General features: G+C 39.3%; 2 protein-coding genes across 8 annotated transcripts in view; one reads left to right on the top strand and one right to left on the bottom strand.

Moving 5' to 3' along the window:
- Nucleotides 1-2,572, bottom strand: part of MRPL22 (mitochondrial ribosomal protein L22) — a 35,526-nt gene extending 32,954 nt beyond the window's left edge. The window contains exons 1-2 of one of the 3 annotated variants that reach the window (XM_061424143.1): nucleotides 2,472-2,572; nucleotides 2,349-2,391 (exon numbers count right to left, since the gene is read on the bottom strand). In XM_061424143.1, coding sequence (XP_061280127.1) covers nucleotides 2,349-2,391; nucleotides 2,472-2,499 — 71 coding nt within the window. In that variant the 5' untranslated portion in view covers nucleotides 2,500-2,572. The remainder of the gene's footprint in view (nucleotides 1-2,348; nucleotides 2,392-2,471) is intronic. The other 2 variants (XM_061424142.1, XM_061424144.1) reach the window with 2 other exon arrangements.
- A 4,152-nt stretch (nucleotides 2,573-6,724) lies between these two features.
- The window catches only part of GEMIN5 (gem nuclear organelle associated protein 5), a 43,759-nt gene continuing 27,484 nt past the window's right edge, over nucleotides 6,725-22,999 (top strand). For 2 of the 5 annotated variants that reach the window (XM_061424134.1, XM_061424132.1), the window contains exons 1-12: nucleotides 6,726-6,992; nucleotides 7,736-7,896; nucleotides 8,692-8,873; nucleotides 11,699-11,850; nucleotides 12,060-12,176; nucleotides 12,332-12,464; nucleotides 13,497-13,662; nucleotides 14,530-14,742; nucleotides 15,536-15,621; nucleotides 20,083-20,165; nucleotides 21,346-21,479; nucleotides 22,746-22,819. In XM_061424134.1, the coding sequence (XP_061280118.1) occupies nucleotides 6,827-6,992; nucleotides 7,736-7,896; nucleotides 8,692-8,873; nucleotides 11,699-11,850; nucleotides 12,060-12,176; nucleotides 12,332-12,464; nucleotides 13,497-13,662; nucleotides 14,530-14,742; nucleotides 15,536-15,621; nucleotides 20,083-20,165; nucleotides 21,346-21,479; nucleotides 22,746-22,819 (1,667 nt within the window). In that variant the 5' untranslated portion in view covers nucleotides 6,726-6,826. Of the gene's footprint in view, nucleotides 6,993-7,735; nucleotides 7,897-8,691; nucleotides 8,874-11,698; nucleotides 11,851-12,056; nucleotides 12,177-12,331; nucleotides 12,465-13,496; nucleotides 13,663-14,529; nucleotides 14,743-15,535; nucleotides 15,622-20,082; nucleotides 20,166-21,345; nucleotides 21,480-22,745; nucleotides 22,820-22,999 lie in introns of all 5 variants that reach the window. The other 3 variants (XM_061424131.1, XM_061424130.1, XM_061424133.1) reach the window with 2 other exon arrangements.

Raw genomic sequence — 22,999 nt, 5'->3', positions numbered from 1 at the left:
TTAAAATTTAAAGGCTGGAAATTGTCCATCTGCTACCAAATATAACCTATAGAAAAGTATTTGATGAGCAACATTTTTAAATCCAGTTCAGAGTCTTTACAGGAGGAAATGCACTCAACTGACTGCCACCAGCCCTACCACTCTTTACAACCACGTCTCTATAGTTCATTTCTATTATCTGTCTGGCATTTGGTATGCAATGGGGTTTCCAACCACTGGATTATTATCAGTTATACCTTTTCTATTTCGTTTTCATGTGGTCATTTCCCCACTATAAAGTCCAAAATGCAGATTCCTAAATTATGTGACTTCAAAACTAGAAAGAGTTACCTAGCAAAATCCAACCTTCCTGTATCACACAGATGAAAAGACTGAAGCCAAAGTGCTTTAGTTACTTGCTCAGAGGTTCCCAATACAAGTCAATGTGGGACAATTTAAATCAATCAGAATAAACAAAACATTCACTTTGTGCAAGACCCTACCCTGGAGCTACAAAGTGAAACAAGAACCATCCCTAACTGTCCAGGATATACAAGGTAGGAAAGGACAAAGATATATATATATGAAGCCATTATTTAAGAAACACATGCTAAAATAAAGAAGAAACTGATTTCATTTTTTTTTAATATTTATTTTTTATTTATTTGGCTGCACTGGGTCTTAGTTGCAGCATGTGGGATATTCATTGCAGCACGCGAGATCTTTTAGTTTTGACATGTGGGACCTAGTTCCCTGACCAGGAATCGAACCTGGGTCCCCTGCAATGGGAGCGTGGATTCTTAACTGCTAGGCCACCAAGAAACTCCCCATTTCTTTCATTTTTAGTGAGATCATGAAAGGGAAACATTTAAACAGGGATTTGAATAATGAACACTGCTGGATTGTTTTGTTTTGTTTTGAAGATTTTCCCATTGCCTTTACTAACAGAAAAACGTATCTTCACATTTGTTCTCAATCTGACCAACTGGAGCAGCACCCTTTCTCCCAGAGAAGTGCATTGTCAGAAGAAATGGAGAAGGGCTTTGAGGGCTGCCGTTACTAACAGAAAGTGAGGGCACAGCATGAAAAAGCCAAGAAATATGTAAAGGCACAGCATAAACAGAAAAAGTAAGTGAATCAGCATGACTGAGGGTAGAGTGATGGAAGATAATCTACAAAATCAAATGAAGACAAATCCTGAAGTACCAGTACTTCTTTTTTTCTTCTTTAGGCACCTCTTCATCCCTTAAGCAAAGAACCTAAAGCAAAGCTAGATATAATAGGAACTCAATAATAGTTTATAATGATAAAAACACTAATGGCAGCTAAGATTTAGGGTGGGATTATTATACGTCATGCACTGCATAAAACACTTTATAAACATTATTTCATTTAATCCTAATTTTAAAATCTATTAAAAAGGCATTAATAATCCTCTCATATCACAGAACTGAAGCTTAGGAAAAATAAGTTAACTTTTCCAAAATCAAACAGTTAAAATGTGGATTCACAACTTATCAGATGTCTCCAAAACCTATGAATTAAACCAAAATTAATGTTAACAAATACATCAATCAGAAAATTTACAATCAGATTATCAACCTCCACATAGCTGTACTAAATTAGAAGGAAATGAGAAGCGGGCAGAGAAAGCCTCTTACCAGTACTGACTAAAGTTCATTCCCTAACCTTAACAGCAGCAGCAACCTTAAGGAACGCTTTGTCTTGAGGTGAAAGAATCCTCTAGAAAATACAGTATAAAGCTTCAAAATTCTGTAACTGTGGGACCTTGGGCACAGGTCCCTATTTTACACTGGGGGGCTTCAATTTCCTCGTCTGAAAAAATGGGTATAGCAGTACCTACACTATGTAGGACGCTGTAAGAATGAGATAATGCGCATAGATTTTAACACGTCAGACACGATGTAAACTGCAGCTGTCTACAATACAATCACTGCCCGTATAGGCAGATAGATAACTAGAATAGTATGCTCCCAACTTGGTGGGAGAATCTAGGAAGTGTCCAGAAAAGGCATTTAAAACGTCCCTTCGGTCACTGATAATCCTGGTCCCCGCAGGAGTATGCAGTACGGGGGTAATAAAAAACGGGGTGGCAAAGCTGAGATTCTGGTGTACCGTTCGCCAGCCTCAGGGCATAAAGCAGAGCCTGGCACTTAAGCTCTCAGAGGATGAGATGGTTGGATGGCATCACAGACTCAATGGACATGAGTTTGAGTAAGCTCCGGGAGTTGGTGATAGACAGGCGTGCTGCAGTCCACGGGGTCGCAAAGAGTCGGACAGGACTGAGCGACTGAACTGAACTGGACTGAGGCCGGGACCCTTCCGCAACTCCGAGGCGACAGACTTACCCCAAGGCCAGCTTCCCCCTGAGATTCTGCACCCATAACGCACCTGCAATATCAACACAAGTCGTTAATTCAAATTCCCACTTCACTCCTTTCTTCCACCACTTAACGATCAAGAAATCTTACCCAAACGTTCCAGTATAACCGCCGCCATCTTTCTCCCTCCGTCTACGGAAGCCTCTGAGTTCAGAACGCCGTGTGCGCAAAACGCATGCGCAACTCCCGGGGTTTTGTTGGGTTTTTTTTTTTTGGTCCCCTCCCCCACCCCCGCTTCTTATCGCGATACCCAGCCGCACCTGCTTTCGTGGTGCTGTCTTGGAAACCGTCAACAGGCTGGTGCTTAAGGCGGAGTCCCGTCAGCCTTGCTTCGGAATGGATTACTCAATAAGGGCCAAACTCGAGCGAGTTTCCGAAAATTTGTCAGGATCCAGAAAAACTGCGAAGCCTCAGTTCAGTTCAGTTCAGTCGCTCAGTCGTGTCCGACTCTTTGCGACCCCATGAATCGCAGCACGCCAGGCCTCCCTGTCCATCACCAACTCCCGGAGTTCACTGAGACGCACGTCCATCGAGTCAGTGATGCCATCCAGCCATCTCATCCTCTGGCGTCTCCTTCTCCTCTTGCCCCCAATCCCTCCCAGCATCAGAGTCTTTTCTAAGGAGTCAAGTCTTCGCATGAGGTGGCCAAAGTACTGGAGTTTCAGCTTTAGCATCATTCCTCCCAAAGAAATCCCAGGGCTGATCTCCTTCAGAATGGACTGGTTGGATCTCCTTGCAGTCAAGGGACCCTCAAGAGTCTTCTCCAACACCACAGTTCAAAAGCATCAATTCTTCGGCGCTCAGCCTTCTTCACAGTCCAACTCTCACATCTATATATGACCACAGGAAAAACCATAGCCTGACTAGACGAACCTTTGTTGGCAAAGTAATGTCTCTGCTTTTGAATATGCTATCTAGGTTGGTCATAACTTTCCTTCCAAGGAGTAAGCGTCACAAATGGTCTAAAGGGATTAGGAAAACAGACCGTGAACCAAGCCAACTAACCTGGGAGGACTTCAGTTTTCTCAAAACAAAAATAAGTATCACTAGGGCACAGGCTTGTAAAGACCACTAGACATTGTATGAAAGTTCTTTTAAAGAACTCAAAGTATCAAGATGCTAGTCACTCAGTGGTATCTGACTCTTTGCGACCCCATGGACTGTAGCCTGCCAGGTTCCCCTGTCCATGGAATTCTCCAGGCAAGAACACTGGAGTGGGTTGCCATTCCCTTCTCCATGGGGTCTTCTAAACCCAGGGATCGAACCCAGGTCTCCTGCATTGCAGACAAATTCTTTACTGTCTGAGCCACCAGGGAAGCCCACTATGTATAAAATAAGCCACAAGGATATATTGTACAGCACAGGCAATATGGCCAATATTTTATAATAACTTTCAGTTCAGTTCAGTCGTGTCTGACTCTTTGCGACCCCATGGACTGCAGCAGGCCAGGCCTCCCTGTTCATCACCAACTCCTGGAGTTTACTCAAACTCATGTCCATTGAGTCAGTGATGCCATCCAACTATCGCATTATCTCATCCTCTGTCGGCTGTCCCTTTCTCCTCCCGCCTTCAATCTTTCCCAGCATCAGGGTCTTTTCCAAGGAGTCAGCTCTTCACATCAGGTGGCCAAAATATTGGAATTTCAGCTTCAGCATCAGTCCTTCCAATAAATATTTAGGACTGATTTCCTTTAGGATGGACTGGTTGGATCTCCTTGCAGTCCAAGGGACTCTCAAGAGTCTTCTACAACACCACAGTTCAAAAGCATCAATTCTTCGGCCCTCAGCTTTCTTTATAGTCCAACTCTCACATCCATAGGTGACTACTGGAAAAACCATAGCTTTCACTAGATGGACTTTGTTAGCAAAATAATGTCTCTGCTTTTCAATATGCTGTCTAGGTTGGTCATGACTTTTCTTCCAAGGAGTAAGCATCTTTTAATTTCATGGCTGCAGTGAAAAAAATAAAATAAAAGTCTGCAAAAAAAAAAAAAAAAGTCTGCCACTGTTTCCACTGTTTCTCCATCTCTTTGCCATGAAGTGATGGGACCAGATGCCATGATCTTAGTTTTCTGAATGTTGAGCTTTAGGCCAACTTTTTCACTCTCCTCTTTCACTTTCATCAAGAGACTCTACTGTTCTTCTTCACTTTCTGCCACAAGGGTTGTGTCATCTGCATATCTGAGGTTATTGATATTTCTCCCAGCAATCTTGATTCCAGCTTGTGCTTCATCCAGCCCAGTGTTTCTCATGATGTACTCTGCATAGAAGTTCAATAAGCAGGGAGACAATATACAGCCTTGACGTACTCCTTTTCCTATTTGGAACCAGTCTGTTGTTCCATGTCCAGTTCTAACTGTTGCTTCCTGACCTGCATATAGGTTTCTCAAGAGGCAGGTCAGGTGGTCTGGTATTCCCATCTCTTGAAGAATTTTCCACAGTTTATTGTGATCCACACAGTCAAAGGCATTGGCATAGTCAATAAAGCAGAAATAGATGCTTTTCTGGAACTCTCTTGCTTTTTCGATAATCCAGCAGATGTTGGCAATTTGATCTCTGTTCCCCTTTTCTAAAACCAGATTGAACATCTGGAAGTTCACAGTTCACATATTGTTGAAGCCTGGCTTAGAGAATTTTGAACATTACTAGCATGTGAGATGAGTACAATTGTGCAGTAGTTTGAGCATTCTTTAGCATTGCCTTTATTAGGGATTGGAATGAAAACTGACCTTTTCCAGTCCTGTGGCCACTGCTGAGTTTTCCAAATTTGCTGGCATATTGAGTGCAACACTTCCACAGGATCATCTTTTAGGATTTGAAATAGCTCAACTGGAATTCCCTCACCTCCACTAGCTTTGTTCGTAGTGATGCTTCCTAAGCCCCACTTGACTTCACATTCCAGGATGTCTGGCTCTAGGTCAGTGATCACATGATCATGATTATCTGGGTCGTGAAGATCATGGAGTTAATCTTCAAAAATTGTTAATCACTGTTATACACTTGAAATTACTATTGTAAATCCACTACACTTCAATAAATAAATAAAAAGAAGGAACAAACGGTTCCAATACTAAGTATGATGCTAATCTTCAGGTTTACCTCCAAGAGTTAAGAGTTGATGTTCAGCAGGCACTAGCTACTATACATAGCCAGCAGGCATTTCACTAAATCTCATGTACTCCTCACAGCTAGATCCAACCCAACAAGATCTGGATCATGATCTTACTTCTTCAGCTGAGAAAAAAGATTTATGACAGGTTAAAGTCCCTGAGATAATAACTGGTAAAAACAGTGGTCAACCTAGGGAAAAAGATTTATAATAGGTTAAAGTCTCTCACATAATAACTGGCAAAAACAGGGGTCAATCGAGGGGGAAAAGATTTATGATAGGCCAAAATCTCTCAGATAATAACTGGTAAAAACAACAGTGGCTAAAAACCATCTAGGCTTCAGTGCCACCAAAGTTTAGTGTTCCTTCCCACATCCAAATAAGTAAGTTATATATATACATATAAAATTTCTTTTCAGTAGCATAGATAGTTCAGGTTTCCTTTGCTACATATTCAAGAGTTGAAGATACCCAATGCAAACAAGCAATACAAAGAAGAATAAGTGCATAAACGGAGCATTTTAGGCTGTTTGAGGTGGAAGGAAACTGGTTCTTTTTTCTCCACAGCATTTAACACTGTTCCTTCATAGAGTTGGTACTTAATCACATCAAAAGAGGGTTACTCTATTCTGCTTCTCCTTGAGTATCAAAACCCAGAGCTAGAATTTCCACCCAGTTACAAAAACCCTTGTTTTTGATTTCTGATTAGAATTTTTACCTTTTTCTTAGTTGGCTTCTTGTAGATACTTTTAAAGCCTCTCCAGAGCTAGCACGGCAGAGAATAAACTAGCAGGGCGGGGAGGTGACTCCATCAGTCTAACCTCTTAATTAACTTTCTTTGCTGTCGTTAATGAGAATACCTAACCTCTGGGCTGGGCTTCCTCGGTGGCTCAGACGGTAAAGAATCCGCCTGCAATGGAGAAACCTGGGTTGGATTCCTGAGTTGGGAAGATCCCCTGGAGGGGGGCTTGACAACTCACTCCAGTATTCTTGCCTGGAGATTTCCATGGACAGAGGAGCCTGGCGGGCTGCACACTCCACGGGGTTGCAAGGAGTCGGACACGACTGAGCGACTAAGCACACAGCACAACCTCTGGCTAACTAGGCTCCAGCCGAACCAGACCCTCCAGGAGGAGCTGGGAAGCCGACAGCAACCCGGGGCCCCGCCTCTCCCAGGTTCGAGGCGGCAGGAGTCGAGCGCGCCGTGAGGTCTGGACCTTCGCGCGCGCCGTAGCGGCGGGCTCCGAGTTAACCCCGCCCCCTCCCCGGATCCAGCGTGGGGCTACGAACGGTCTGCCCCGGTGGTTGCTTCCTTCACCCCTGGTTGCCGGTGATTATGGGACAGGAACCGCGCACGTTGCCGCCCTCCCCTAACTGGTACTGCTCCCGATGCAGCGATGCCGTGCCCGGGGGCCTCTTCGGCTTCGCGGCGCGGACTTCGGTCTTCCTTGTCCGCGTGGGCCCGGGCGCGGACGCGATCCCAGGGACGCCCCCATTTCGAGGTAAGTCCCCACCTCTTGACCCCAACCTACCTGCACTAACTGCGTTCCCCGAGGGCGCCAGGAGGGCGTTTCTAGCCACCCCACCCCGCCATAGATGGGGAAACTGAGGCTCGGGCAGAGAGAAGGGTCTGTTCATAGTCGTCTAAACTGAGTTGTGTCCGGGTCTCCAAGACTGAGCTCTACACCACGCTGTGGCTGAGCGGTCCCGCCTCCTGGCTCTCTCAGCGTGCATCCGCTAACTAAAAAGTTATCCGTGTGTCTTTCCAGGTATTTATAACGCCTAGGCCTTGCTTTCTACAGCTCCAGGCCCTAAGCGAGATTCTGCAAATATATGATACTCACTTCTGTAAGATAAATGACTTGAGCCGAATGCTTCCAGGCTCCAGCTAGGTTTTGGTTATGCCTTGGGATACGGCATGCCAGATACTTCCTAAAGACTTATAGCCAGATCTAAATACAAATCCTTTTTACATTCATTGGAGCTGCTCCTCAGCCTGAGAACTAGGCACATCAAGCGATATGAACGTATTTTACAGTTAAAAAAACTGAGTCCCAAGGAGATAAAACGACTTGTCTGAAGTCAGATGGCAAAGCCAATATCTGCACTTGAGGTTTCTAATTGTGGGTTTCTGGATATTTTTGTTATTCCATGGAATAAGTGAGGCCGCAATCACCAACAACAGTAAAGATGCTGGCAGGAATCTTAGATAGCTCTTTAACCTGCAGCCTGGTTTTGCTTGAAGTCATAGGCGAGTTGGTGGGACACACGGAAAAGGTGTCTGGCTTCACGTTTTGTCATCACCCGGGTCAATACAACCTCTGCGCCACCAGCTCCGATGATGGGACTGTGAAAATCTGGGATGTAGGGACAAAAACAGTTGTGACGGAACATGCACTCCATCAGGTACCATGACTTACTGGTTTCTCAGACTATGAATATGTATCTGTGTCAGAGTTCTCCTGCTTCAAGTATAGTTTTGCTAGCTCCTCTGTGCTAAGTTAACTTTTATAATTTTAAAAATACAGAAACATTATTATAAATATATATTAAACATTAAATGTATAATAAAATTGATATAATATATAGATAAGGTAACTTTTATAATTGTGTTTGTTCATTAGATCAGAAGGTATATATTGTAAAGGTACTTCAAAAATTTTTTGGAAGGAAATACATATAAATCAGAGGTCAACAAACTGCACTGCTGCCTGCTTTTGCAAATTGTTTCACTGGGATGCAGTCACAGCCGTTCATTTTAGTATTGCCTACAATTTTAACTCCTGCCACTTGCAGGCTACAATGGCAGGATTGAGAGTTAAAACAGAGACAGTATGGCCCACACAATCTAACATATTTACTCTCTGGCTCTTTACACGAAAAAGACTCCTGATATAAACTGTGAGTGAAACTTATTTTGAAACTAGATGGTTAATTGATATACCTGCCTAGAAAATAGAGAAAAGAACTCAGTTAATCTTAGGAAGAATTTTGCATTAATCTACAAAGGAAGAAAAAAATTTAATCATTCTTAGCCTGAATTCTCCTATCATTTGATTATAATATAATATTGCTATATGGGTGGTCCTAACAGTATTTATTAAGTACCTATAATATGCCTAGCATTATACAGATTAAAAACTAAGTGAAAATTAAGCAATAACAAATGAGAAGCAAATATATCTTTCCTTTGTTTTAAAGCATACAATATCAGCATTGCATTGGTCTCCTCGAGTAAAGGATCTGATAGTATCTGGAGATGAAAAAGGAGTAGTTTTCTGTTACTGGCTTAACAGAAATGACAGCCAGCACCTCTTTATAGAACCTAGGACAATTTTCTGTCTTACTTGCTCGCCTCATCATGAAGATTTAGTAGCCATTGGGTGAGTACTGTGCCATCTGCACTAATAATTTATTTTTATGATATTATTTTGTATTTTCTTTACCTTCTCCTATCCCTTTATTCCTCACAGGAAACAATTTACAGGTATTAACCACTCTCCCTGCACCCCTAGTATCATTATTCCTGTGACCTTCAGCTCCTCACTGTATTTTTGTTTCCCTGGTTTCTGTGATACTGTACTTTCCTTATTCTTCATACCTGACTTCTTCAGTGAATCTCCAAATGTCAGAAATGTCCTCTTTCACCTTTTACTCCTCTGTACTTACCCTTGGTTATATTAATAACATTTATTCCCATAGGCTCAAATGACTCAGCTCTGCTCTGATTCTCAGCTCTTCCACTCAATTGGGAAAGCAGTGTGGCATTGGGATCCGTCTCCCCTGTGATCATCAAGGTTGTCTTCACATGAGCTGCCTCAGTAGGCAGTCCTCTCTCCCTTACTGCTCCATTTACTTCTCTCTCAAAGATGTCCATTCTGTCTAGTTTAAAGATGAGACATAAGCATAAGCATCTAAGAGGAGAAAGTCCAACAGGAGAGAATTCAAGACACTTGGAGGTGGGGTAGATAGATACACATGGAGACAACTTTTCCACAAACTCTGTTGCAACAATGTGTATGTAGACATGAAGCCAGAGGAGGTATATGGGGGTCAAGGGAGCATTAAATGGAAGATAACAAAGGCATGTTTCTATGCTGATGGAAATGAGGCAGAAGAGGGGGAGTCTGTTGCAGGGGTGAACAGTGATGAATACAGGAGTGATAATGAGAAGTCAAGAGGGAATTGGCTCCAGACACAAGTAAAAGGAACCAGCTGAGAATGTGGAAATAGGTGTAAGTAGTTTCACAGATCTGCTTGGAAGAGAAGGGTGTTTCAATCTGATGGCTTCTGATTTTTTGTGAGGCACAAGTCAAGTTCAGAGTGGGGCAGGAGCTGGATGCAGGAAGAAGGTATGAAGAGTCATCTCAGAGAACAGGAAAATGAACTTTCTGATGGGAATTGCAGGTCCCGTGGTCCTGGTTGAGTGTCAAGCCGAGGATCATGATCGTGAATTTTAAGTAAACTACTCAAACTGATTGAGAAAGGAGGTGGTTGGATTCAATCAGGTTTGGGGTTTTGTGGAGTAAATACCCCTGAGAAAAAGGGGGAACAAAGGAGATAAGGATTTTATTTAAGGAGTGATTATAATGATGGATCATGAATCTGCTCTGCATGCAGGGATGAACAGGAAGACAGGTGTGCATGAGTAACACTGAAAATGGGAAGGGTCTGTGATCGGAGGTCTCCATGAAATGGGAGCGTTGTGGTGAGGGTCCAAGAGACAGAGCAGAAAGGGTGGTAGGCAGGGGTCAGAGAAGGGTAAATCAAACTGACATTGAAAGATGAGCAGAAATTCACAAGAAGAGGTGAGTCTTTCAAACAGTCAAACAGGATTGAATCAAAATGATTTGTTACTAAATGCTCTTCAAAACAGTGATTAGTCCCTGAAGTCTTGATTGAAATTACAAAATAGCTTGATCACATGTCTGTTGTTAGGTTACATAACTTGATGGTTTTCAAAGTCTGTATCTTCAAAGATTTGATATATTCTATGATTTTATTTTTTTTAATAAAGTTGTAATTGGGAAAAAATATTTTTTTAATAAAGAGAGAAGTAGAGCTGTAGGATTATCTAGTGTATAGGAAAACAGGTATGCCCACTATGGAGACCAATTTTGCACTTTCTAGTAAAGCAAAAATGTGACCAACATTCTGGCAGTTCTGTTACTAGACATCAAACCTGAAACTGTCATAAGTGTGTGATAAGATTATTAAGATTATTATATATTTTAAAATCTTATAATAATAAGATTATTAATAGCATTTTATGTTTGTAACAGTAAAAAAAAAAAGTGAGAGCCTTTCAAAAGGAAAATGAGTAACTAAACTTGAAGTATATTCATACACTGGAATACTATGCAATAGTATAAATGACTGATCAGGGACTAGAGTTACATGTGTCAACATGGATGACTCACAAAAAGAATGAGTGGGAAAAAGCAAGCTACAGAAAAATAAACAACATGTTACCATTTATATGAAGCTTTTAAATGTACAAAGTAATTTTGTATCTTATTTAGGAATATATATATATACAAAGGAAGTCTAGAACTGATGTAACACAAGATTCAGGAATAGCAGTTTACCTCTGTGGAAGACAGGGAGAAAATTTTGATTGGGATGAGATATACAGAGGATTTCAACTGTACTGCAAAGTTGTTTTTTTTTTTTCCCCTTAAGCTAGAGAGTAGATATTTCTTTATTGTGTCTGAAATACTTCATCATTTAAAGAAAAAAACTATTAGAATTTCTCAATTTCTTCTAAATTAAAAAAAAAATGAGTCTTGAAATACCCAGATCTACAGGTTAGAATTCTGCAGCTTTTGTTAGAAAAGTAAGATCACTTGTAAAAGTAAAAAGATATTTTTAGTGTATTAGGACAAATTCATTTCCAGTTAGGGGGATTGCTGGCCCCTTTCAGGACTACTTTTCTTTCACGTTTCCCTCGAGCACAAGCATGCTCTGCTGTCGACCTTCATGCTGGGCAACATGCATAGTATAACATAGTATCAGGAATTTGGCCATTTGATCAAAATATGAAATAAGTATACTTCGGAAAAAGGACACAACAAAATTATTCCTTGCTCTCTTTCCTCCCTCCCCTCAATGCACTTAACTTGTAGAAATGCACAATAACTCCTGAGCCAAAAGTTTCCTAGAAAGACAGTCTGTATTTTTTAGCAATATTTCTAACCTTGTTTTTTAGCTACAAGGATGGCATAGTGGTTATAATTGACATCAGCAAGAAAGGAGAAGTTATGCACAGGCTTCGAGGCCACGATGATGAGATCCATTCCATAGCCTGGTGTCCCCTGTCGGGTGAAGACTGTTTATCCATAAATCAAGAGGAAAATTCAGGTAGAGATGATTTAAGAGGGTTCAGTACTCTTTAGACCCAAAGAACCAAGTGGGTAGAATAGTGTCATTTGAATTACATTTAAAACTAGATTTTACAGATCAAATCTATGAAAATGATAGTTACAGGAACCCTTGCAAACTAGTTTTTGCTTTAATGAGTGCATTTTTAATGCAAATTAAAAACAAAATTACCATCTCTATCCTAGAAGAATCTGAAATGCCCAATGGGAAAGTTATAACACAAACTCCAGTAACAAAAGGCTGCTACTTAGCCACTGGGAGCAAAGACCAGACCATTCGGATCTGGAGCTGCTCTAGAGGCCGAGGTAAGACTAATATTTGACATTTCCCTTGTGATATAACTTCTATCAATCCAGTAAAAGCTTTTTTACTAAAAAAAAAAAAAAAAAAAGGCGTTTTTACTGTCTTATTATCCTGAGTGTGTGTCTTGACTGTCCATGGAACTTCTTGTAATCTGCAGGGGTGATGACTTTGAAACTGCCCTTTCTTAAAAGAAGAGGAGGGGGTGTAGACCCAACTGTTAAAGAGCGCCTTTGGTTGACACTCCATTGGCCCAAGGATCAGCCAACTCAGCTGGTATCCAGCTGTTTTGGGTAAGTTTTTTTTTTTGGTCATGCTCTCTAACACATTTTGTTTTCCTCTCTGGTCTCAGGAATTCCTAGGCTTCTCTTTCTAGACACAGAAGATGTAGACAGCAGTGGCTAAGAGGCCCATTATATTAATATATAATAATGGCCCATTGTATTATGATGGGCCATTTGTAATGGAAAAGTCATGGAATTAATACCTGTGCTGTCTAAAAAGAGTTATGAAAAGATCAAATAAGTACAGCCTGCTTGTTAAGTGTGGACTCTGAAGTCAGGCAGATTTCAGAATCAGTCTATTACTTATCGGCTATTCATAAGCAAGATCCTTCACTTTTCTGAGCTTCAGTGACTTCACATGAATAAAGGGGCGGTTATAGTGTTTCCTTTCTCTCAGGATGATTATGACCATTCGTTAAGCAAAATTTATCGAGCACCTGTTTCTAGTTGCTTGCGATGACAAGTGAATTTAACAGACAAGGTCCCTGCTTTTAAATGAGGTAATACAGGTAGAGCATATAGGAATCTCCCAAAGTGTTAGTAGTGATGCTACTACCCACCCTGCTCCAAAGCAGACATATATCTTAAAGCCTTTGTGGTTATGCAAATTATGGTGGCATTTTATAATTAAAGCTATTAGGAAAATCTGTTCAGAAGGTAGTCTAGAACATTTGCATGGTTCAAAAAGAATGAAAGGATATAATAAAGCTCCTTTTTAAAAATTTTAGCCACACCATGTAGCTTGCAGGATCTCAGTTCCCTGACCAAATCAGGCAACTACAGCGAAAGCAGAGTCCTAACTACTAGACCACCAGCGAACTCCAGAGCTCCCTTTCCACCTATGTCTTCTCTGCTTGGTTCTCCTCACCATAGGCAATAATTTCTTTTGGTTTTGCATCTGTTTTAGAATATGTAATTTGTCCCTCCTTAAAGGAACAATGAACAGAAAGTATTTTGCAGCTGAGGGCCCACACTCTGGCCCAAAACCACTTGTTTTCAGATTGCTCATGAAAGAGAACTGCTACTTGTTTTTCTTCACAGAGGTGAACTGCTGCTGTGGGATCTCACTCAGTCTTGGAGACGGAAATATACCCTCTTTAGTGGTTCATCAGAAGGGCAAAATCATTCAAGGATTGTGTTTAATTTATGTCCTCTGCAAACTGAAGATGACAAACAGCTGCTGCTTTCCATATCAATGGACAGAGATGTAAGAACAGCTTATTTTGCATTCAATACTGTATATTGGTGATTTATGACTTAGATAGGATTAGAGGACTTTTTCAAACTATCATCAGTTCTCACACCTCACCTCACCCCCAGGTTCCAATTTCAAAGTTACTATTTCTGACTAGCATTAAATACATGAGCAGTAGAGAAGTAAAGGGAAGGGGAGGAACAACCAAGATGTCTTTTTGTTAAAGCAGATACGATAAGGAAGAGATGTGTGCATGGAAGGATGTGAGAGGTCATTATGGTTTAGCTTTAAAATATCCTTGTCTATATAGTTTAGGTAGCAGAATCATCTGCTCTTGGCAGAGTCTCTGTAAGAGAGAATTGGCTTTATCTAAGTAACCTCACTGTTTTTCAGTAATCAAAGCTTGTTTGATAGACTTTGTTTTCTCCCAAGTCACTGTGTTAATAAATAAACAAGTGAAGATTAAAAACTTAGCACTCCTCTTCCAATGGATATGATAACGTATTTTGCTTTTTGAGATAAACTGTGATTCTTCACTGTCCTGAGACCATCGTCATCTTTTTTCTTTTTTTTTTTTTTGAGTTTACCAAATGAGATTATCGATGCTATAATACTGTGGAAAGGCCACTGGACTCTGGGAAACAGGAAGCCTGAGTTCTAGTTTATTGTGTGCCTTCAAATTCACTTGGCATCTTAGGGAATAAATGTATTCCAAGATCCCTTTGAGCTCTACAGTTTACTGCTTTTTTTTTTTCTAATTTCTACTGGAATAGTTAAGTTACATTCTCCTGCTGCACTCATTGAGCCCATTCTGTCTGAAATGATTGTTTTTCCTGTTTCTCTGATCTTCATTAAGACCCTAACCCTTAACCTTTTCAGGTAAAATGTTGGGACATGGCCACTCTGGAGTGCTGCTGGAGCCTGCCTTCCCTCGGTGGGTTTGCCTACAGTCTGGCTTTCTCTCCTGTGGACACAGGCTGCTTAGCGATAGGCGTCGGGGATGGCATGATCCGCGTATGGAATACACTCTCCATAAAGAACAACTATGATGTGAAACATTTTTGGCAAGGTGTCAAGTCCAAGGTTACAGCGGTAAGGATGCGTTCTTTGAACTTGCCATACACTGTTATCAAATAACTAATTCTCTCTTAGAGAATACCTATTCACACAAATGAACTCTATAGGGAATTTATACTTCAAGAGTATTTTTGATGCAATTTGAAACTGGGAAAGCACAGGGACCCTCCCTAACCAAACGCATTACCTCCTAATTCAGAAATTTAGCTTTGTTTTATAAAATTAAGTCACCCTGTTTTCTAATAGTAGGAAATTTAAAATAACCTGGATGTGTGTGCATTCATAGGAGGTACATTAAATTATAATATAACCACATGGGGAATAATAATGTTTGTGATTCTAAAAAAACCCACAGTACAGAAGTGAGGAAAGCAAAAATGTTTTCTTTTCCACCCTTGAGTCTATTCTCCCGCGTCCATAATCCAAAGAACCACTGTTGATGTATCTTTCCAAGCTTTGTTAATTAATAATAGAACCATATTTTCTAAATTGTTCTGGAATCTTTTACTCCCCACCCAACAATCTATCACGCACATCATTTAAACATTTGATCCTATTTTTGTTTTTTAATTATATATGAAGTTTACTCACAAAAAATTTCTAGAAAGATACAGAGCTCACAGTGGGGTGTTTTGGATAGTGAAATTACAAGTGACTTTATTTTTAATACTATTTCTCTTTTAAATAATGAGAATTTGTTACTTTTAAAATTAGAAGACACCAAGAGCAAGAAATTTTTTCAGTTGAACAATAAAGTATAACCTAATGAATCCCTTAACAGTGCCCCTTTCTTCATATTTCTTTGTAGCTGTGCTGGCACCCGACCAAGGAAGGCTGCTTAGCTTTTGGAACTGATGATGGAAAAGTGGGATTGTACGACACCTACTCCAACAAGTAAGAAATAGATGATCTTTATTTAACCCATTGACCAAAATGTTAGTGAGTTCATTTTGAGTTCATAGACCCAGATGTTTATCATAGTAAGACTGGGAAGCATCTTTAAGATTCTGACTCTGAGACTGGGGCTTAGAACTCAGAATTTTATTTTTAAAACATTTTTTCAGGTGATAGTGATGGTTCAGCCCATCTGACCTGTGAATACAACTGAAGTTTTTTTTTTGTTTTTTTTTTTTTTTCAGGAAAACATTTGCTTTTGTTTTCCCTCAACATTTTTTTTACAAAAGTTTTCAGGCATCCAAGAATGTTAAGTTATACATAGGGGCTTCCCTGGTGGCTCAGATGGTAAAGAATCTGCTTGCAATGCAGGAGACCCAGGTCTGATCCCTGAATTGGGAAGATCCCCTGGAGAACGGAATGGCTACCCACTATAGTATTTGGACAGAGAAGCATGGTGGGCTAGTCTATAGGGTTGCAAAGAGTCAGACACAACTGAATGACTGATATTTATATGGGCTCCCTGGTGGCTAAGACCATAAAGAATCTGCCTGTAATGTGGGAGACCCGGGTTTGATCCCTGGTTGGGAAGATCCCCTGGAGAAGGAAATGGCTACCACTCCAGTATTGTTGAGTGTAGAATTCCATGGACAGAGGAGCCTGGCGGGCTGCAGTCCATGAGGTTACAAAGGGTTAGACAGGACTGAGCGGCTAACACTTTCACTTTCAAGAATGTTAAAAGCTTAGAATAAAGAACATCTCTGTTTGTTCCATCTTGAGCTACCAGTTGTTAACATTTTGCCATACTTTTGGTACACATAACAAAAATTAGCAGTAATCCATAATATGATGTAATATCCTGTGCGTATACAAATTTCCTCAGTTGAGCCAAAAATGTTTTGCTAGCAATTTTTTTTAAAACCTTTTTTCAATCAGAGGTCACACATTGTATTTTTTTATGTCTCTTTAGTCTCTTATTATAGAATAGTCCCTCACTTCTTTCCATAACATTGCCTTTTCAATTTGAAGATTGCAGGTAAGTTGTTTTCTAGCACATTCTACATTTTGGACTTGTGTAGTTAATTGTTTGTGGTGACTTATAATTCAGTTCACTCTTTCCTGTATTTCCTATATTCCTTGTCTGCCCTGTATTGCCTATAAACTTTCTAGAACAGCACTGTGTCTTTAGTCACAGGTGGCTACTGAAGTGTGCTAAGTGTAGAACACACTTGAGAGTTCAAAAAAGGAAAGAATGTAAGATGCGTCAATATTTATTTTAATTATATTTTAAAAGGTAGTACTTTTTATATACTGAGCTAATTCCTAAAATTGAATTTCACTTGTTTCTGGTACTTCTGTTAACATGGCTACTAGAAAGCTTTAAGTTGCAGACAGGGCTTGTATTTATGGCTCACAGTATAAATCTATTGGACACAGCTATTCTGAGCGCTTGATTAGATTCCAAACCTGCACTGTTCAGTTTGGTAGCCACTGGCCACGTGTGGCTACTTATGCTTAAAGTAATTGAAATTAAATAAAATTAGAGATTGAGCTCCTAGTCACATGTGCCACATTGCCAGTGCTCAAGGGCCATATCTCGCTAAGGGCTACTTTATTGGACAGCACTGTTCTATGCCAGGAATTAGAAAACAGTGGCTCATAAGCTAAGAAAGTGCTTAGTCCCTCAGTTGTGTCTGACTCTTTGTGATCCCATGAACTGTAGCCTGCCAGGCTCCTCTGACCATGGGATTTCTCAGGCAAGAATACTGGAGTGGGTTGCCATTTCCTCCTCCAAGGGATCTTCCCAACCCAGGGATCAAATGAAGGGTCTCCTTCACTGCAGGCGGATTCTCTACCATCTGAGCCACCAGGGAAGCCCATGAGTTAAGAATAGTTTATCTTTTAAAAATCAATGAAAAAGAATCAAGAATATTTCACCATGTGTGAAAAGTAAATAAAATTCAAGTTTCTCTGTCTGTTAAGTTTTATTAGAGCCCTGCCGCACTCATTTCATTGCATCTTATCCTCAGATAAGCGCTCAGAATAGCTGTGTCCAATAGATTTATACTGTGAGCCATAAATACAAGCCCTGTCTACAACTTAAAGCTTTCTAGTAGCCATGTTAACAGAAGTATCAGAAACAAGTGAAATTCAGTTTTAGGAATTAGCTCAGTATATAATCTGAGGATATATCTGCTTGTGTGCTACGCAGCAAAGTGGATATTGTGACAAAAACTGCTTGACTCACAAAGTCTGAAGCACTGACTACCTGGCCCTTTACAGAAAAAGTTTGCCTACTCCTGTTCTAGATCATTTGCACCTAAGTGAGAATCATTCATTATACTGTAGAGCTCACCTTTTCATGTGCCAATTCTTTAGGTACTTGTGTATAACCTGTTGTTTATTGTTTAATCACTAAGTCATATCTGACTTTTTGCAACCCTATGGACTGTAGCCCACCAGGCTCCTCTTGGGATTTCCCAAGCAAGAATACTGAGTGGGTATTCCCTTCTCCAGGGGATCTTCCCAAGCCAGGGATTGAACCTATATCTCCTGCATTGGCAGGCAGATTCTTTACCAGTGAAGCACCAGGGAAGACCCTATGTATAACTTATACACAGTTAAATGTTTTTCTCCATTTTTAATCTTTTTTTTTAAAGGCTACACTATTTCAAAGAAGTACTTAACAAAATAAAATTATATATCAATTTAAATAGCTTTGTGTCAGTACAAAATTACTAATTCTAGTAAATTACTATCTTTTGGTTATTATAAGCTGAATATTCAAACTGATAGCAGCAAAGGTATATAGTAGGAGGAAGGACGTTACTGTAGATATATTGCTAGGTATTCAGCCAGAAACACTTATTCTATTTCCTTTAGCCAAAGAAAATTTGGTTTATTGTCTAGACTGATCATGATAAATGTGTCAGATACATGGAAATAAAGAAGTCAACAGCTCATTCAGTCACAGATACTGGAATTCTAAAATCACACACAGAGTATAGTATATGTTAAAGGTAATAACTGCACTGCCCTGTCTGGACACATCACATATCATTAATCAACCACAACCTTCAAAAATACCCTGAAGAGCAAGATTTCTTTTTTAAAAAATAAATAAAAACCAAAAACTCGAACTACCGTATGACCCAGCAATTTCACTTCTCGAGATATATCCAAAAAAAACAAAAACACTCATTCTAAAAGATACATGCACCCCAGTCTTCAAAGCAGCATTATTTACCATTGCCAAGGTATGGGAGTAACCTAAATGTCCATCAACAGATGAAAGGATAAAAAAGATGTGTGTGTACACACACACACACAGGAATGCTACTCAGCCAGAAAACAATGAAATTTCACCATTTGCAGCAACGTGGATGGATGTAAAGGACATTATGCTAAGTGAAATAAGTCAGACAGAAAAAGACAAGTACTGTATGATATCACTTATATATGGACTCTAAAAAATACAACCAACTACTGAATATAACAAAAAAGCAGCAGACTCACAGATACATAGAACAAACTAGTGGTTACCAATGGGGGGAGGGGTGGATTATAGAGATGGAGGAGGGGAAGGTATAAACTTCTGGGTGTAAGGCTCAAGGGTGTATTGTATAACATGGGGAATATACCCAGCATTTTATAATAACTAAATGGAAAATAATCTTAAAAAATTGTAAAACATTAAATAAATTTTTTTAATAAAAACCATTATTAGGTAGAAAGGATGGAAGAAATGAATGTTTGTGAAGAATAAAAATACTAATCCAGAGGAAAAAAACTTTAAAACCAATCTACTCTGAAATCTTGGGAAGTCCCTGGCTGTCCAGTGGTTAGGACTGCAGGCTGCTACTGCAGGAGGCATAGGTTCAATCCTCGGTCCAGGATCCTGCAAGCTGCTTAGAACAGCCAAAAATAAATAAATTAAGCCTTAGTTTGAGAATGTGATGTTAATGACAGGGTAAGCAAAAATGATTCTAGTCTTTTACTAGAATATAAGTTGGAGATATTTGCATAGTGATAATATATGCGTAGTAGTAACCTTAGTTCTGGGCTGAACAGTTTGCATTTTCTGTCTTGTCCTGTTTTTCTCAAGTTGTGATAGCCTTTACTTTTGTATATAACTACAGTAATATTAGAATATTTGACTTTTAAGTGAAGTGAGAAACTCAGGAATAGATAGGGAAAATGACCCTAAACTGGCCAGTTAAGGGATATTAATAACTTTTTTCTAGGTAAAGTATGTTTGGGACCTTTTTTTTAGTTGCTCTTATTACATGGTATATTATTTAAATGTTTGCTTCTTTACGATCAGTTATTTGGAGAAGGGTACTGTTATTTTTCTTTAATATCAGCAACTAAGTTTGTAACAGGCAACTTTTTAAAAGAAGATGGTCTCTCTTCCACTGTACCTCTTTAAATCTTTCTGTTTATAATTCCCCTTCCCCCCAGACCTCCACAGATTTCCAGCACGTATCACAAGAAGACTGTGTACTCGTTAGCCTGGGGACCACCAGTACCCGCCATGGCACTAGGTAAGTGTCTGGATCATTCTCTAACAAACATAAGAGTATTCTCTTTCAACTTAATCCTAGGATATTCAACCTGGAAAAAGTCATAAACATTCTAGTACAGTAACTCCTTATGCAGGCTGCTATGTCCCTGGGGTCCGTGAGGGCAGTTGTAACAGGTGATCAGTTAGAAACCATTCACCTAGGATAAGCCTCTCCAAATTATAGTATTTGGTCTCTCTGAGCTGAATTTTTTTATTGTGAATACAGTTTTCTCACGCTAGGTCCTGATACCTAATATACTAATAATTTTCACTAAAATTTGCTATCACCTTTTAATTTTATCAGAATTATAATGTTGGGAATTCCTTGGCAGTCCAGTAGTGCGGACTGCATGCTCTCAATGCCAAGTGTCCAGGTTCAGTCCCTGGCTGGGTAACTAAGATCCCACAAGCCACTCGCTGTGGCCAAAAAAATGAACATTTAATTTAAAAAAATTTTTTTAAGAATTATAATGTTAAGGATCATCTGTTTCAACCTACAGTTAAAGCAGGGTTAAAATTTCTCAGATGATCTCCTGTTGCCTATGAATACATTCTGACCCTTTTCTAGCCCCTCAGTCTTGCCTTTCTTATTCCTACAATGGTAGGTCTTGCAGAATTTATAAATTGAATGTGTTCAGGAAAATCTTTAGTAGTCTTTTCTTCAGCATCTATAGTGGAACATCTGTATATCTGCATAACTGCAGTGTAAGTCATCAGAACTCAAGCAGCATTGTAGTTGTAGTTCATTCATTCATTTAGCAAATGCTGATCCTTGATTTGTGCCAAACAGTTCTACAGTAGTGAAAATAAAACTTGTCCTTACAAGAACCCATCAGAACCACTGTTTACTTCCTAAAATAAACAGGAAAGTTACTGTAACACCAAAGAAATCATTGCTTTGAGAATAGCTTCTTACATTTAGTCATAGGAAGTCCTGCCACTTCATATATTTAAATGCCAGACAGTACTTATTTCTGTAAGAGAAGATAAATTCCCCAAAACTTTGATAACATGTCTTCTGATCCCAGCTTTGGCACCCCTACTATTTTGAGTGGCAGAAGATAAAACATGTCACAGTATAATATGGTCATATTACAGCAACAAACAGTTAAGCTGGTTAAGTACAAAACTGGTAAGTTTTCTTTTCTTATTCCATGTAGGAGAAGGAGACAGACCTTCCCTCACTTTATACAGTTGTGGAGGAGAAGGGATTGTCTTACAGCACAACCCTTGGAAGCTTAGTGGAGAGGCCTTTGACATCAATAAACTCATCAGGGACACCAATTCAATCAAAGTAAGTTCTTGTGATTTGAAGTCTTCTCATGATCTCTGTTTTATCTTCTCATCTTGCATGATAAATGCCATTATGTGAGGTATCCATTATGCTGTCAGATTTCAGGCTTCTCTCAGTTGCAATGGCTATTTATTATAAACTTTCAGAACTTGAATATAAAGCATCCTTTTCACACCTGCCACTTTCTCCAGAGGGAGGTGTTTGTAAAAGTTACTTTATAATATGTTATCCAAGTACAACTATTAGGTATTTTGCTCAAAACAGAATTATCATTTTTGTTTTTTAGTGAAATAATTACAGATTTATACAAAAGCTGCAAAAATAATGCAAATAATTTCCTTATATCCTTCACCCAGATTTCCACGTTTAATCACATTTTCTTTACCATTGTATCAATATATCTGTATGCCAGAACTGTCTTTTTAAGTGAAACCATAAATGTGGAGTTTTCCTTATTCTTTCAAATGAGCATTTTTTACTTTTGCTCATTATTTCTGTATGGCTATTTTTGTTATAAAAATAATATTTAATCATAAATTGAATTGTTTTTATTGGCTATATTCCTTCATGTTTTATATGTTATCTGAACATTCAACAATGAATAAAAGAGGCAAAATTCCTGTTCCTAACAAGCTTTTAGTTTTGTAAGACTTAAATAATATAGATCAGAAGTTCACATAAGGAATTTGGGCCGGAAATGGAAATTTAGAGTCCCTTTATATGAGTGGTAGCTAAAGAAGCTGTGGGCATGTATGAAGTGGTCTGTGGAGAGACAAGTAAGAAAAGAAGAGGGCCCAGGCAGCCTTGGGGAACAAAGGAACTATTCTCTAATAAAAACAGAAGAAGAGAAAAAAAAAATTCTGGAAAAGAAACAGAAAAGATGGGAAGAGAAGAATGGTGGCGTATATGACTTCTTTTAAGGAGATGACAGCCCCCATGTTATCGAAGCCAGTGGACATGTTTCATGTCTTACTGTGGGATAAAAATCATTTTAATTAAGTTCATTTCACAAGGTTAGACACTGCAAACATTTAGTATTCACTGGCCTGTCTTTTGTCCCAGTTAGGAAATCATATTTAGAATACTTGTTCTTAGTAACTCTTTGGCAAATTATGTAGATTATTTATAAGAATGGCTGTTGTAATTAGAACATTTTTAAACCAGGGTTTGATTTTTTTTTTTCCCCTCACACTTTCATCATTGATTTATAAGCTGTGTGGCAAGAACAATGTTTTTAGTCGAGATTGATTTGTTTTGCTTTTCTAGTACAAATTGCCTGTACACACAGAGATCAGCTGGAAAGCAGATGGCAAAATCATGGCTCTTGGCAATGAAGATGGGTATGTGTTTGTTTCTTTAAAAAAAAAAAAACTTTGTAATTGCACATATATTTGATCACAAGCTAATGCCATCTGTAATGTTAGTTGGGAAAGCCTAGCTGTATTTGATATTCTGACTTATCCCTGATATCCTTAAATACCTCAGGAGCTCTCTGCATTATTGAGAACTGCAAAATAAAT

Source organism: Bos javanicus, chromosome 7 (assembly GCF_032452875.1).
Source record: "Bos javanicus breed banteng chromosome 7, ARS-OSU_banteng_1.0, whole genome shotgun sequence".
NCBI classification, from domain to species: domain Eukaryota; kingdom Metazoa; phylum Chordata; class Mammalia; order Artiodactyla; family Bovidae; genus Bos; species Bos javanicus.
Note: the sequence above shows the minus strand (reverse complement) of the source record. Positions and strands in the feature narration are given on the sequence as shown.